Raw genomic sequence first — 15,937 nt, forward strand, 5'->3', positions numbered from 1 at the left:
TGTTCAATATTATTTTTTTATCAGCTGTCAGTGGACTCATCATTATATGATATATGGGCTTAATTATATCAGAAACTTGAGAGGTTAGTTGTTCAGGTTTTACATGTTTTGTTTGATGATGTCATGGAACCCAGTTCATGTTATTAATTTGATTAATTTCATCCGACTACTCATAAATTTGATGGCTTTATATGTTGCTTTTTATGGATTTTGGTTACATTTGCCATATTATGATGTACTAGTATATAGATATTTAAAGTAATCTTATTAAGATAATGGTATTGATTGCAGCTCTTACAATATCTTTGACTCAGTACCTTAATATTGATAATGTGATGCTATTTGTGATGGGGCCTTGAAATAATTTTATCCTAACTAGAGGCAGACAGGGGTTCCCTTGGTGGTATGCTTCTCAGATACTGATCATCTTGTGATCAATGTAGTTAGTAGATGAAGACATCTAATCCATAGCCACACTCATTAAAGTTATGGCATTTGCTGTGTGAAATGGCAAATCTGCTCTTTTAACTGATTTGAATGATGTTAGCAGAGGTGGTCTTTGTTTTGGACTATAAAAAACTGTGGTGGAGAATGTTGTGCCTGAAGTCAAATAAATGACTAATGGGTATGATGGCCAAGCAGCAGGTGGAGGCATTCATTGATCATTTCACTCAGCATGATCAGAACAGATAGATGCAACATAGATTAAACAATTGGTTGATCAATAGAAAAGTCATCTAGTTCCAGCTGCTCAAATGTGTGGCTTTGCTGCTTTTCTGTGTATTACATGATTGTGAATGGAGTATCAATGACTGTGAATGACCACAACAAGGGGTTTAAAATCTCGCTGCCCTATTTGATATAATATTTCACCTAAACTAGAGGTAGGTGATACTGTGTATGAGGACAAATTCATTTCTATTGAGGGTATGGAAGTCAATCATTTAACGTTCATTTCACTCATCATCTAACTGTAATGCAGCCTTTAAGACCGTACTTGAGCTTATAGGTCTTTTTTTGCCCTCTAAATTACAGTTGCCTGCATGTTTCCTTTCTGACTAAGAATAGTAAGTTGGTATCCTGTAGATTAGACAGCTGGCCTTGCAGAGGTCCCTGAAAGGTCTGCGTGGAGTGTGAGTGAATGTGTGTGTATGTGGGTGGGTGTGTGTCCGTGTGCACTCTATGCTGCTACCACACTGTAGGCCACATGGGAGAGAGGGGGGTTGGGGGGGTGGGTGGGTCATGGTTTCAAGTCAGGATGGCAAAGGCGGTAGTGGTTGGATGTGGGCCAAGGCTAACACACAGAACACACACACACACACACACACACACACACACACACACACACACACACAGAGGCCAAATCTCTGTGTGACCATTCAAATGAGGCTGAGTCAGCGGAGCACTTGGCCAAGCCACAACAGCATTTTACCATAGCTTCACCTCAGCTGTGTGTGTGTACGTGCGCAGACTGGAACAGAATGCATGTCAGCCTGCCACAACCACCAGTGACCAAGTTGCTGAAATAGCATTGATAGCATATGATAATGAGGGAATACACTGCAGTCACAATTCTCAGTGGGCACTGGGTGACAGACGAACAAACAGGCTGTGAGTGTGTACTTCACAAAGTTTCCAGTGAGTTGTGGACATCAATAGTGTGTGTAGATCTTTGTTGTGTGTTGGCTCAGGATGGTAAGTGGCTCAGCAGTGTTATTCCAGAGCTAGCCCATTAGCAGATATGATTTAGTGTCACTGCTAATGGCCTTACAATAGATTAATGACTAATGCCCAGGCTTTAAGTGGCTAAAGCCATTTAAAACGCTCTCACAAGCAACTGCTCCCTGCCACAAGAATGTTAGTGGTGGGACTCGCATAGCTGTAGAGGTTGTGTGGGTCTGTCTCTTGCAGTCAGGCACAAGAGACTGTCTTCCTCTATGCTCTCCAAAAAGTGTTGACGTTCTGACAGAGCTACAAAGAACAGCGCAGACTGTGGCATGTTGACTTATCTGATGTATGGTGTCAGGACTTTATCTCCAAGTTAAAATCTTGACGGCTGCTAAAGGCATCCTTCACAACACAACAATGTAGCTTGCTGCCACATTTATTCAAAAGTTTTCTTTTTGTTTTTGGGATTGCAGCAAAGATCTGTCATTATGTACTTTGTCAAGTTTTTTAATGCACTCTCAGCTTTTCTCAAGGGTTACATGTATAGCCACTTAAAATGATTTCAAACCATCTTTCAGTTTCTTAGCATTATCCATTGAAGAAACACTTTGTCGGTTTGTGGATGGCTGCCCTGATTGGGTCAGAGAAAGTAATGGCACCCACTCTCTCTTTATGATTGAAGTATTTGGCTGGGAAGAAAAAAACGGTGGTGTGAGAGATGATGAAAGCAGTACAATGAAAGAGTGAAGGGCTCCCTTATTAGGACAGCTTCCAACAGCTGAGACAGGATATGACATGCTAAATCTCACTGTGGAATGTGTGACAATGGTGTGTGCATGCGCGTGTGTGTGTGTTTTTGTGCAGCTCATGTGTGGGGTTCTGTTCACAAATGTGTTATGTTTTTTCCACACAGATGGAAAGAAAGGCAGCAGCATTAACTTTAACAAAATCTGTTTGAGTTGTCAAGGATAAAACTAACGTCAGCCACACACTTGCTACCTTTATTTAGTCTCTGCCCCACATACACAGTCACTTGCCCTCACACAGATGTGTGCACATGCTCTTGCTGGTGTATGCGCGCACTCAGACTTTATACAGGACTCTTTGTTCACTCAGCCAGTTCTGTGTGCGCGGATGGAGAGCAGATTTGATCTACATGAGTCAGTGAACTTTGAAGTAGAAAATGGTTTTTGCCCTGGTTTGGAGACGAGCCACGTTCATGTCATCCCGTTATTAGACAGACACTGTTGAAGTAATCCTCTCCAGATTCCTCATTCCACCCTCACCAGCATCCCTGCTGAGGAAGTCGGAGAAAAAGTCTTTGTCATTCTCTTAATTTGGACTTGAGTGACGTTCACTTATTATCATGCCTCTGTAATTTAGGTTTAAGTCATCTGTGGCTAGTGTTTAGGCCTCCCTTTCTTCCAAAACAGGCTAGTTTGACCATTAAAAATAAACTTCTTTTCTTTGCTGTGATGTCTCTAAATTCTTTGCGACTGCATGGGAGTAGTCTCTTATTCAGAAATGAGACATGGCAAAACAGATGTTACCTGAATGTAAATCTAATTATACATATTCTGTGTAGCCCATCATCACTTTCTATCTCAAAGTGAAGTGAAGCTATTACTGTGGGGAATATAATTAAAGCAGGACACAGCCTGATCATGTAGGATACTCTGTGGTGTTGCGGGGTACCACCGACAGGTGTAAATCTTACACTGAAGTATAAATCAAAGCCTTCCCCATATGTATCTATGGCAGGACTCCCTTTAATCAAGAATAAATCCGCCTTAAAACGGTCGGGCTCCTCACAGGGTTGCTTGCGATGTTTGTGATGCAGGAAAATAAATTGATGCTTCTGTTGCTCATTTAATCTGGATCATTAATTAAAAGCCACATCTAATATAAAAAAGATCATTGATCTTTTGTAGTTTTGTTACTAATTAACTACTTTGAGTTTGTAGAGGTAATAGTGCTCAGGCTACAGTGAAATGGTCCTCCTATCCTGGTACTGTAAATTGTTATGTTTGCATGCAAATGAAGCGCAGGCCATATTATAACTTGCAGGATGTAATAAATACAGTAGAAAGTATTTAAAATGTTTCTAGATAAATGTTAATCATCCATTTTGGGATTGTTTCAGTGTTGAACACACACTGCCATCTTTTTCTGTTCTGTGGAGAGCACACTCTAAATTCACAACACCTCTGGCTTTTTAAATTTGGTGTAATGACGGAGTGACACTGTCTCCTGCTAACTTGTAGGATGTGGTTGCTCTCACACTTGTACTCTTCTCCCTCTTCCCTTCTCACTTTCTCTGCATCCTTGGAATGAAGAAGTGCTAACGAGCTCCACATGCTGCAGCTGAAAACATGCTGTAATTGTCTCTCGTCATGCATCTCACTTTCTTTCTATTTTTAACCTTGCGCAGCAGAAGGTGAAGAAACACACTGAAAAAGTGACTGTCCCATCCCTGTGCGGCTGATGCTAGTCCCACCTTGAATTTGAACTATTTAATCATTTTTGTAGATGAATGGAAGTGGTGAGCTCTTTCTTAATGCTTGCTGGTTTTTCTTGCTGTTTCTTGAACTTCTTCTCTCTGTACTCACATTTTCTCTGTACTTGCTTCTTGATGTATCTAGTTCCCTCATTTATCTTCCCTTGCTTTGCATCCTTGTGTCAGCTCCTGCTGCTTTTTAATCTCTAAATATCAACTTCATTAACACCTCTCTGTGTGTATCCCCAGATGTGCACGGTGCCAGGGCCCACCTGCTTTTTATATCTGTATACTTGGGTGATCTGTTTCGCTGTATGTCAGTTCTTTGGTGTTGGTTGAATCTCTTCTTGCTCTCTGGTGTTGACCCTGTCCTGTCCTGTCCTGTCCTGTGCTGTCCTGTGCTCTGCTCTCAGTGTGTGAATGGAGCAGTGTGCGAGTACGGCCTCCCTGCTGGCCTCGGTGCGGGAGCAGGAGAGGCAGTTTGAGATGCTGAGCCGAGCTCTGGAGGAGGAGCGGAGGTCGTGCGCCGGCACCCTGCCCCGTCCCCTCCCCAACATGCAGGTAACACTGTACAAACCCCCCTGCCCCCTTTCCACCCACCCTTATGCACGTTTTCCATCGAAAAGTCCCTCGGACTCACCCTCGATCCGAGCACCATCCTCCAGTGTCATCGTCATGGTCACCCTCATCCCATCTGTGTGGACTGGCTGGATGGCAGCAGAACCTAGACCAAACCTGGGGACAAAATACCTCCTCGTGGGTTTTATTCAGGCTGGACTCTTAATGTGTGCTTCAGATAAATTTTTAAGTTAAAAGGTGAGGCCTGTAGGGATGGTATTGTTAGGATTTTATTGATACTACTACTCTTATTGATACTCCTTATTACTCCTTATCCGGCTCTTGATCAATAGGGCTGGGTATCAGTACTAAATATTAATTTAAAAAATATTAAATTTAAAACAGGATTAAAATTGATTAATATTTTAAACATAACTAAATATAGTTTCTAGAGCAGCAACAGTAATGTTTACCTCAGAAAGTCTGTGTGAACTTGGATGGGAGACTGCGGACAAAGCAGGTGAAAATACCGGTTTTCCACATACATGCTTGTTGAACAGGTGTTTTGATAGATTACTCTTATTGGCTTTTTACCTGCAAAGGTTTTATTGCGGTTACAGTAATAAGCGTAGTTGTCATTAACTCGAGTATAACATTATCTTTACTTCACCATCACTGTCCCACCCTCAGTCAAACTGACACAGAGCAGAGGAGACAGAGAGGAGAAGCTGCCTGCAGCGCGACCAGGAGTTACAGCAAAATGTATAAAAGTAGTGCCAATTCAGAACTGTGTGAAGAGAGAGAGAGAGAGAGGCAGAGAGAGCTGGCTCCTGCCCCCTGCACATACGAAAAGCTCAGAGAGGGATCTCTTTTCTGGATTGGGAATAGCAAAACTGCATTGTAGACCAATGACTATCTTATAGCAAATTAGAAAGGGAGAGATAAAAGACGCGAGATAATGTTTATGTATCCTAAATAAATAGGAAATCTATTTTGTTAATTTCTCCAATACTGAGAGCAGAACCAGTAACTACGGAGCTTATCAAAACTATGCTCTTTAATAATTTAGCCCTGGGGCCAATTTAATACTGGGTTTCAGTACCCATCCCAAGAGGCCTGTAGACAATTGGCAAGAATATAGTGCTGAGTCAAATAAATGGACTGAAGCACCTTCCAGTGAAGCCTTGCTGAGGAGGTAATTTACACCCTCTGTTGCACCGCATAGCTTTTGATCACACATTATTTCCATCCTCCATTGGTTCCTCAGTAACCGTTCATGTCTCCTCTCATCATCGTATCCCTCCTCCAATCAAGCTTAACCCAGTTTAACCCATCATGTTTGTCTTGACTTGTCCACGGGCATCTGCATGCACAACGATGCCTTGCTTGATATTTAGCTTTTTGCGATGATGGGCTTTTCAGAGACCATCATTGTGAGTTCACCTTTGCAGCAGTAGTATCTCAGAAATGTGTTTTATTCAGAATTTGCTGGATTTGTGTTTGGTATAAGGAAGTCATCACTCGATGAAGGAATTTCCCCTGCGGATGTTCAGGGTGGCTCACCAGCACGGTATGCAGTCTATGCAGTATTAGCCTCATTCTGATTACGTGTTGGCCGAATGGAGCTGCAGAACCTCATGAACACGGGAAACACTTTAAATCGTGGCAGGAAACAACGTTGGCCTACAGCAAAGTCTCCTTAAACCTGGGATTTATGAATGGAGTCTGGCTGGACGCGCCTTTTTAGATTGTATGATTGGTGAAAAACTGCTTTACCTCACAGGTTAAATGGCAGTCTGCTCGGCCAAACATTCATACAGACACGTTTAATTACCGAGCATCAGCACTGAACCCCGGTCAGCCCACCCTGAGCCCGGCTCTGTTATGAGGGCTGGGCCAGGTTATAAGGCGATCATAGCATGGTTGTGGCAGTTGCTTGCAATCCACCGTGATTGGCTATTGTCTATAACGCAACATTGCAATATTGCGGTTATTGCGACATCCCTAGTCCCTCAGCTGCTTTCTCAGTGAGGCAAAGTCTGTTATCTGGGACCAGAAAGCTCTAGTCACTCCTATTTTATCAGCTGTGAATTCTCGTTAAAACTCTTGATTTTGAAATCTGTTTCATTGCCAAGTTTTGTTCCACTGTTTGATTACGCACCCTCCTTATCATGTGTGAGTCAGTTACCTGGTGTGACTGACGAATGACTTCATGCTCCAGGTTTATCTCATAGACAGACAGACACGCAGGCGCACACACTCATGCTTGCTCATTCTTTCGCTACCTTATTAACTTGCTCTGTCATTAGTGTGGATGAATGAACCAACACACACACACACACACACACACACACTTTTGGCCCTGAGGCAAACTTTGAAACGAGTCATAAACAACCGAGCTCTCCCACTTTCCTTCTCGTTTGTTGCTCTTGCATGTAAGTAGGCATTCACTGGGATATGTCTCAGTGCTGGGGAATTGTAGCAGCTGATATGGAGCAGAAATATAGGTAGAGAGTGTGTGTGTGTGTGTGTTTGTGCGTTTGTTATAGTAAGAGCAGGATAGAAATGTAGCCTGTGCTGGTTCTTATCTCTGCTGTGTGTGTTTACGTAGCCCAAAGGCTTCGGCATGCCTCTGCCACTCTCCCAGGCAGCGCTACACGACCTGAGTCTTTACTGACACGTTCCCACACGCTCATCTGCCCAGTGCTTTCTACTATTCTCTCTGACTGAGTCTTATTCTGAGCTAAAGATGGCTCATTTTGCCTAATGTGCCTTGCTTATTTGATCTGGACTGAGTTGCACTTCAACAAGTAGTCATTGCTCCTCCCGCAATTACTATTTCCAGCTTTCAGCAGGTTATTTCTGTTCTTTAAATTCAACTTCTGAAGTGAAATTCAACTTTTCTGTCAGTATGAGACAGCTGCATATCATCTCTGATTCATTGTTGAGCAATTCCACTCCTGTCTGCCTCCTTTTACCACAGTAGTGGAGATAAAACGGCAGAGATAGCAGTAGAGTGCCTCCTGTGGCTGGAATGGGAAGTGTACCACACCCATCATTGAACCAGGGCAGGCAATGCGGGTGGTGTTGACACATGAGAAAGAAGTTAAACTCTGTTTGTATATCTCTAGGGGTCATTTCATTACTCACTAATTGTCACCATCTTAATGTTTCATCATCAAAGTTCATTCATTCATTAATTTGCTCCACTCAGCTACCATGTTGTTTGTTTTTAGGAGTGAAGCTTGTATACATGAAAGCCTGTGTGTGTTTGTTTGGATGTTTACATACCTTCTGAGTTCATTCGGTGTCATTATTACAGTCCATGCAGACTTCTATTGGCTAACACATTGCAAACTAATAACCAAGTGTTCAACCGGCACCAAAACAGCACGTTTGTTTTGTTTGCAGCTGGGCTGTCATTGGCTTGTTGCATCACCATGGCACATAAGAAACACATAGAAATAAATAGAACAAGGATCTTTTTTTTTTTTTTTGAGCTGCAAGCAGCACTGCATCTTTTAAGTGCCTGAGCTTCTCAATATAAAGCTGGGTGCCATTAAAATTCAAATGGAAGTCAACAGCAGTTGCTGCTTTCACTTGGAGTTTTATGCATTTGAACCATAAATGTTTGCAAATGTGATCCTTACTGTACATTAGTAGCTCCTTACTCTGGATGACTTGAAAAGTTCAACTGCTCAGTCAGTGGTTTGTTGGTTCATAAATGCATTCTCATCTTTTACCCGAGTAGTCTGTACATGTATGTTGCATCCTCTCAATGAATTTCCTCCTCCCTGCAGAACGGCCGCATTCCTTGTGATGCAGACATAGAGAGGCTGACACTGAACGAGGGTTACATCAACGGGACACATCACGTAAGCATCTTTCAGAGCAGTCTCTATTTCAGCTATTTAATTTTTAACAAGGTTAAACCGAGTGATCTCTTCTGGGAGACCTATATTTGGGTTTTAAAATGAAATGTGTGTGTGTGTGTGTGTGTGCGCGTGCAGTTCAGGATGGAGCCTGGTCAGGTGGTGCAGGAGACGTACACGGTGGAGGAAGATCCCCAGGAGTCTCTACCTGTTGTCTCCGTGGAGACCAATGAAGATGGGACCACACGGCGCACAGAAACCACGGTAACATGAGAACCAAATGGAAATACGTGCCTGTTATATAAGCATTACTGGAAGTACCAGAATGACGTGATGGTTACAAAAGAAGAAGAGTTTTGCTTTATTTTGCATCTGTTCAGAATTAGAATTTCCTGTTGGATAGTTTCTGTGGAGCACTTTCAGAGTCTTTTTTGCAAACTGACATACAATATTTCAAACTTAAAAATATTCAGTATTGATATTTTGTCTCCTCACTGCTTGTGCTCTTTAAGGTAAAGAAACTAGTAAAGACCACTACCACTCGCACAGTCATCCCCTCTGTATCAGACACACTTTCCCTGGATGGCGGGGGTTCAGTGACGGGTATGGGGGGCTACACTGCTCCCATGGACCGGGTCTACAGGCATGGACCTGGAGGTGGTGTGCCCATGGACTACCCCACCCACACCGTGCCCCGCAACTATCACTATGGACCTCCAGGTGGCTACGATGACTACCGCTCCGGACCCCCATCTGAGGCCTATGCAAGCCTGAACCGGGGCGCTCGCATGGATGATCGTTACAGGTAAACACAACTGTGTGTGTTTGAATGAAGTCAAGTTTGTTTTTATAGCAAATATGGTTGTCAGCATCAATTAGATAATCTTTGGACCAACATTTTCTACTTGCCAATTACTTTTGTCCAGACCAGTCCATCCAGATGGCTACAGAACTCTTGATCCGAGCTACAGAGCCCCCAGCAGGAACCAGCTTGACCCCTATGCTGCTCAGCCACAGGTATGTTCAACTATCATTGCATCACTTGCTGTGGTGTGGTCCTTGTGGTAGGATTACACTGATAGCACACTTTCACTTCCAGACTAAAAGACTAAAAGTATTTAACAAGCCATAGTGTAGGTTTTCCACAGCATTTGACTTACAGCTTCTATCATTTTGGACCCTAATCCCTGTCCCTGTGTAGGTTGGGCGTATGGGAAGTGCTCTGGAGCTATCCTCCATTCCGAGGTTTGTCCCAGAGCCGTACGGTCTGGAGGATGATCAGCGGAGCATGGGCTATGATGAGCCTGACTATGGCTTGGGACACCCAATGCACTACAGCACCGTGCCCCGCAACCACCATGGCTTCCCTCACGGGCCCCCACGTAGGACTGGGTACGTTTTTGTCTTTTTGTACTGTATCATCTGTGTTTTAGGGATGAGTAACATGTTCTGTATGTATTGACTGTATGTAGTCATCAAGAGGGAACACTTCATATCACCACTGCTATAAACAATTACAGGGAAAATTGTGGTTTCCCTTTTTGTTTGCAATGATGGATGTCTGTGTATCATCAAAAAGCTTGTGCATTTCAACAGTTCTTCTTCCTCCTCAGGAGCTATGAGGGCACATTGGATGGTGACATGAGCGGTCCTGGGGACATGTACTATTGGGGAGGAGGAGCACCGCTGGCTCAGGGTGAAAGAGGAAGCATGGCTTCTTTGGACAGCACTCTAAGGAAAGGTCCAGGTCCCAGCGACTGGCGTCAACCAGAGCTGCCGGAGGTCATCGCCATGCTCAACTACAGGCTGGATCCAGTCAGGAGCAATGCAGCTGCTTACCTGCAGCATCTCACCTATAAGAATGATAAAGTAAGAGATACGCATGTGCACATATTTCATGGTGTAATGCTCTTATCCTGTGTGACTCAGAGTAGAATATTTTTTAATTTAAGGCAAATAGTTAAGGAGTGTGAAAGGTCAAAGTGACATTCCTCATGACTAATAGTTGGATAAGTGGAAAACTTGATTTCAGAGAATAGACAATAGAAAGATTTTTCTCTGTTTCACATGGTCTGATATTGAGAACTTGTTTTGAATTGGAAATGGCTCCAAATACAGACCTGTGCTTTTTAATTTAGGTTATTTGATTAGTGACAACTACTTTTCATTGGCTAATCTTGGACTTGCAGCCCAGTCAACATAGCTGGTTATGCATTTATCAGTGCACATGTGTTAGGTTTACAATAGCGTGGACCGGAGCAACAACTCAAAAGTGTAGGTGAGCATTGAGACAGCAAAAGTTAAAAACTAAAATTGCCCGCCCAAGTTTTTGTCCAAGTTATTTCTTCTTCACTGAGGATCTTCCGATTTGCTATCCTATGTTATATGCTTTGTATTTCTTCCTTGATGGTCTGATTTTAATTTGTTTGTACAAATCTTTTAGCATCTTTTACTTTCTGAATTGATTGATTTAATGTTGATACAAGTACACAGTGGTTGACACAGTAAACTGGACTTTACTTGACCCCCATCCACATCACCACTTATTTCCAACCTCTTGCCTTCCAGGTGAAGTCTGAGGTGCGTCGTCTGAAAGGCATCCCAGCTCTGGTCTCTATGCTCGACAACCCAAACAAAGAGGTCAGTTTGCTGTTTTTCTCCATGTCCTTTATGTCCTAGAAATTTGTTATGGTTGGATAGATAGGATAAAGAGTGAGGCTTAAAGGATATAGTGTATTTCTTTTGTAATACAGAGATATTGTTTTGGCATGAGTCAAGCTGTAAAGAATAAGGACAAGGTAAACTTAAGGCCCAGCACTAATACTGAATGAAAGGGAAATAGCAGTAAGCATCACTTGCAGTATTTGACTGTTCTTGGTCAAATCTCGTAGGTCAACATTTGTGCTAAATATAGTTTCGGCCAAAACGTTCTGTGGTTTTTCTATGATTCCCTTTCATTTAGCAGAAGCTGTGGCAAACTTTTGCTGATGTTTGTATGGGCATTACCAGACAAGCCACATCATGCATTCCACTCTCGAGGCAAAGAAGCGTCTTAATTTTACATTTCATGCTCTACGGTCAGTGATAAGTTTAAAGTCTGGTGTGTGTCGGATGACTTGCTGGCTGGAGAAATGGGTCAGACAGCGACTGCATCCTTCCAAACATTTAAAAGTTTTTCCAAAGACTCTACACACTTCGGCTTTGTGTGTGTATGTATGGTACGTTATATGAAAAGGGTGAGGCATGGGACACACAGCCTGCGTGAGCAGTGCGTGTGCGTTGTGGAACCTCTTGCTTTTCATTTCTGGCGCCCATGTTATCAGGTTAGAGCAGCCACACAGCCCGCGTGAGCCGCACGACTCGCGTGACACGCGTGGTTCACAGCAAAAATAGACAGTGAAAATGATCTGTTAATAGTCGTATTACATGACTTTTACATGACTTTTACATGACTTTTACATGACTTTACACCTTTCACTATAGTTTCAATGTCTATATCTGTATAATATGTCACAGACATGAAAAAAATATAAAGTGTCGCTACTGCGGGTCAGCCTGCGCGGTGCATGCTGGGGCAGGGAGCCTCTCTGGTGGGGAACTCCAGTGTGGAGAGTTGGTGACACACGGAGCTTCTTTTCTTGACTGCTGCTCACTTTCTGTGACATTAGTTCAAATCAGGACTCCTGCCTGTTGTTTCACCTGCTTCCAGACGGAGATTTGGTGTTGTTATTTTCCTTATTTGTTGTCAGTTTCCCTCCTGACAGTTTGGAGGTTTGTTTGTCGGAGTTTGTTTGGCTCATTTGGGGAACTTGGTGTCGTTTGGAGGGATTTTCTACGTTTGGAGCAGTGACAGGAGGGGTTTAACTGGCGGAATAATCAATATGATCAATAAAAAAACCCTGTCCTGTGTAAGGAGTGTATGTAGCTGACAGACCAACCAGACCCAACCATGCCTGTTGGAAGCTGCATTCACCTCACATATTATTAGTTATTTTTCACAATTGAGCACATGCTTCTTAACCTTTTTCTCTTTAAACTAAATATAAAAGAAAATTAAAATGAAATGATTTGAAAACATTCTATTATTGATGGCCATGATCAAAGTCAAACTCTGTGTAGAAAGATAAAGCTGGCAGTAGCAGCAACACTGTCTGTGTGGACACCGTATGCGTGCGAGCCGCAGCAGTTCAGCAGCACACACACGCTGCTCAGGTAGAGATAGGCTGTGTGTCCCAGGCCTAAGACACAAAATAGGAAAAAGAATCTGGTATCATAACACATACAAACCAAATTTGAAATGACACAAGATGAATGTCTGTGAAATGATCTATACAAACAATAGGGACAAGAAATATTCGTCATGAGATAAACAAAGTTTGTGTTAAATGAACTTGTGCTGGAATTAACTTTGCCATATAGTGAAAATGTAAAGGAATGTGGCCAACTAATTTACCATTAATCATCGGCAATTACTTGCATGAGTAACACTGTCAAGACCCGTGTCATTTGCGTAGTACAATCTAACAGTTCCACTGACATGACGCAGTTTTCTACTACTGTGCAAAATCCATGTATGTGAAAACTCTTGAAGTGAATGTCTTTCATGACTAACAGCACATTAAGCTGTTATCGTGTCTCTGTTACAGGTTCACTATGCAGCCTGCGGAGCACTAAAGAATATCTCGTATGGCAAAGATCCAGACAACAAGATTGCCATTAAGAACTGTGACGGAGTGCCAGCTCTCATCAGGCTGCTGAGGAAAACCCGCGACCAGGACCTCACTGACACTATCACAGGTTATAAGCACATGCTAACACACAAACTGTGTGAACATGACTTTGACTATGAAATGCTTTTTAAACTTTTTTTTTCTTTCAACATTATTTTTTATTGGTTTTAGAACTTAAAAAACCTTGAGCTAATGCAACGATGTATAAAGATATAATCACATAGATGTCACATCATCCCCTCCCATCACCATCCACCTCTCCCCCCCCACAGGCCACCCCCCATTACCCACCCACCCCTTCAGGTCTGACCCCTAATTACTTCAGGATATGTACCTATACAAAGATAAAGGAATAAATAAAAACAGTACAGACTTAAAAAGAAACATAAAACTATAAAGTCGCAGAGAGTGAATAGATAACAGCCCTTGTATATCAGTTTAATTAAAAGAGTAGAATAAAAAAAGGGCATGTCTGACTCACACATGACAGTTTGATTCAATACTCATTGAATATAAAAAGAGTGCTGAGTTGAGGAATCTGTCTCTAGAAATGTTTGAAACCCACCCCGAATCTTTTTAAACTCTCCAGGCTTTCCTTTCAAGTTATCCATAATCTTTTCATTTGGAAGACATGATGCTTTATTGATTAGTCCATCTGGCAGATTTAGGCTTTTTGAACTTCTGATACATTTGAAAGTGGTGCACAGCTTTTCTAACTGGAGGAGGAAGGGCCTGAGGAGGAACTCATGGAGAGGTGATCTGGGGTCAAAAATCTGAGCAGTTTGAGCAAAGCCGGGACAAGTTTTGAAAATGGCCAGGACAGAGTTTTACAGCAGCCATACATGGACACACACTATATTTACCGTTTTTGAATTTAAACTCAGTGCTGGCTGTCAGTGTCCCCACACATCAGGAGATAGAACTTTCTCATTTAAGTGACAGTTTTGAAAGTGTCTAAGACTGCATTGTTAAATTTGGCATTTTTGCACATTTTAAAGTCTATATTTCTTTTCCAGGAACGCTGTGGAACCTGTCGTCCCACGATTCTGTGAAAATGGAGATCGTGGACCACGCACTGCACGCCCTGTCCGACGAAGTGATAGTGCCACATTCAGGCTGGGAGCGAGGGAGCAATGGAGGAGGAGGAGGGGAGGAAAACTGCAAGCCCAGACATCTTGAGTGGGAGACAGCCCTCACCAACACAGCAGGCTGCCTGAGGTACGGAGAGAAGGAAGGAGGGATGGATGGATGGAGGCAGGAGCTGTTTGACTGCTCCTGATAATATGAAGGAAATGGAAGGAGGGAGGGTTAATGTAGACAAGAGGAGAAAGTGGAGACATGCCAGTACAACAGACTGACAGAGCTGTTGGATGTATGAGGGAGGAAGGGATTAATGACGAGTTAACAGAGCAGAAAAGCAGGAAATCATCATGTAGTGTTTTCACTGGAGAAGAGGGAAAGAAGCTGCGTTCATGTGGAGCCTTTTACTCCACTAATAATCCAAAAGATAAAAGTCACAATAATGTGACCTTCGATCACAATAAACTTGCCCATTCTACAAGAAATGTCAATGCATTTGAAAAGGATGATAAAAACCTTTTTATAATGAGTTAAACTGATGAAAACATGTCACAATTGCTGCTTCTGATTACTTTCTATTTTTGGAATATCTTTGCTCTTTGTGCACTTGTAGCCTTTACTCTTCCCCAGAGATTCTGAAACATGGCAGGTTAAACTAGTGGTTTGTCCTCCTGTAATATGAATTTTTAATAAATGTGGTAAAAGTATAATTTCATAAAACTACTTCCTCAGTAAACCAGACGCTTTCTGTTTATATAAACAGGATGTGTTATTAACTTTATATAGTGCTCATTAAAATACCTTAGGGTTAAATATCAGTCATTAAAGACAAATTCTGGCTGGATTGAAGAGATCTGCAGTCTCTCAGCAACTGTGAGAGGTCAGGAGAAGCTGAGGAAGGGAATTTGACAGTTTACAGGGAGGGACTGAGCAGAGGACAGTGGGGCATTGACTTATACAGTGTAAACAGTATGTACTGGCCTGTGGCTCTGTTATCTATGCATTCCCCTTGACCACACGGTTAATTACAGTGTTCATTTGTGGGTCTAGAAAAGTATGTGTGAATAACTTGAGACTTGCAGAAACGGTCTGGGTAGTGTTGAAGTTGACTGCTTTGGGGCAGCGGGGGGGGGGGAGGGGGGCGCTGATCAAGAACTCTGAAGACACTCAGCAGTCAGACATTTCTCTGTTCTCTGTTTAAGAGCAGCTGAGATTGACACTAAAATGAGAATAGCTGGTCCACCTTGAAGTTCACTGCACCTTAAGTGAGCCTGGTCAGGTTACTCATGCTACTCTTATAACAGTACCTTTCATGTAGATGTGCTTTAAAGAATGACTCAAAACAATTCCATGGTAAAATATGGTGTTATCATGCTTGCGCAATGTGCGAGTGAGCTGATTACATCAGCTGCACTTATAATTCTGCAACGTCAGAATGAATATAGGGGAAACACTGACATATTGTCATTTTTTTACAGATACTGATAAAATGATTTAACATCTGTTAAAATCTGTTTAGGACACTTTCATTA

The 15,937-nt window shown here is 42.4% G+C and overlaps 1 protein-coding gene across 8 annotated transcripts in view; it reads left to right on the plus strand.

Moving 5' to 3' along the window:
• ctnnd1 (catenin (cadherin-associated protein), delta 1) overlaps positions 1-15,937 on the plus strand; it is a 28,605-nt gene that overhangs the window by 2,479 nt on the left and 10,189 nt on the right. For 4 of the 8 annotated variants that reach the window (XM_042430073.1, XM_042430058.1, XM_042430072.1 and 1 more), the window contains exons 2-11: positions 4,579-4,726; positions 8,524-8,598; positions 8,734-8,859; positions 9,108-9,400; positions 9,522-9,612; positions 9,797-9,987; positions 10,209-10,464; positions 11,164-11,235; positions 13,242-13,392; positions 14,342-14,543. In XM_042430073.1, coding sequence (XP_042286007.1) covers positions 4,586-4,726; positions 8,524-8,598; positions 8,734-8,859; positions 9,108-9,400; positions 9,522-9,612; positions 9,797-9,987; positions 10,209-10,464; positions 11,164-11,235; positions 13,242-13,392; positions 14,342-14,543 — 1,598 coding nt within the window. In that variant the 5' untranslated portion in view covers positions 4,579-4,585. The remainder of the gene's footprint in view (positions 1-4,578; positions 4,727-8,523; positions 8,599-8,733; positions 8,860-9,107; positions 9,401-9,521; positions 9,613-9,796; positions 9,988-10,208; positions 10,465-11,163; positions 11,236-13,241; positions 13,393-14,341; positions 14,544-15,937) is intronic. The other 4 variants (XM_042430075.1, XM_042430077.1, XM_042430074.1 and 1 more) reach the window with 1 other exon arrangement.

Source organism: Thunnus maccoyii, chromosome 2 (assembly GCF_910596095.1).
Source record: "Thunnus maccoyii chromosome 2, fThuMac1.1, whole genome shotgun sequence".
NCBI classification, from domain to species: domain Eukaryota; kingdom Metazoa; phylum Chordata; class Actinopteri; order Scombriformes; family Scombridae; genus Thunnus; species Thunnus maccoyii.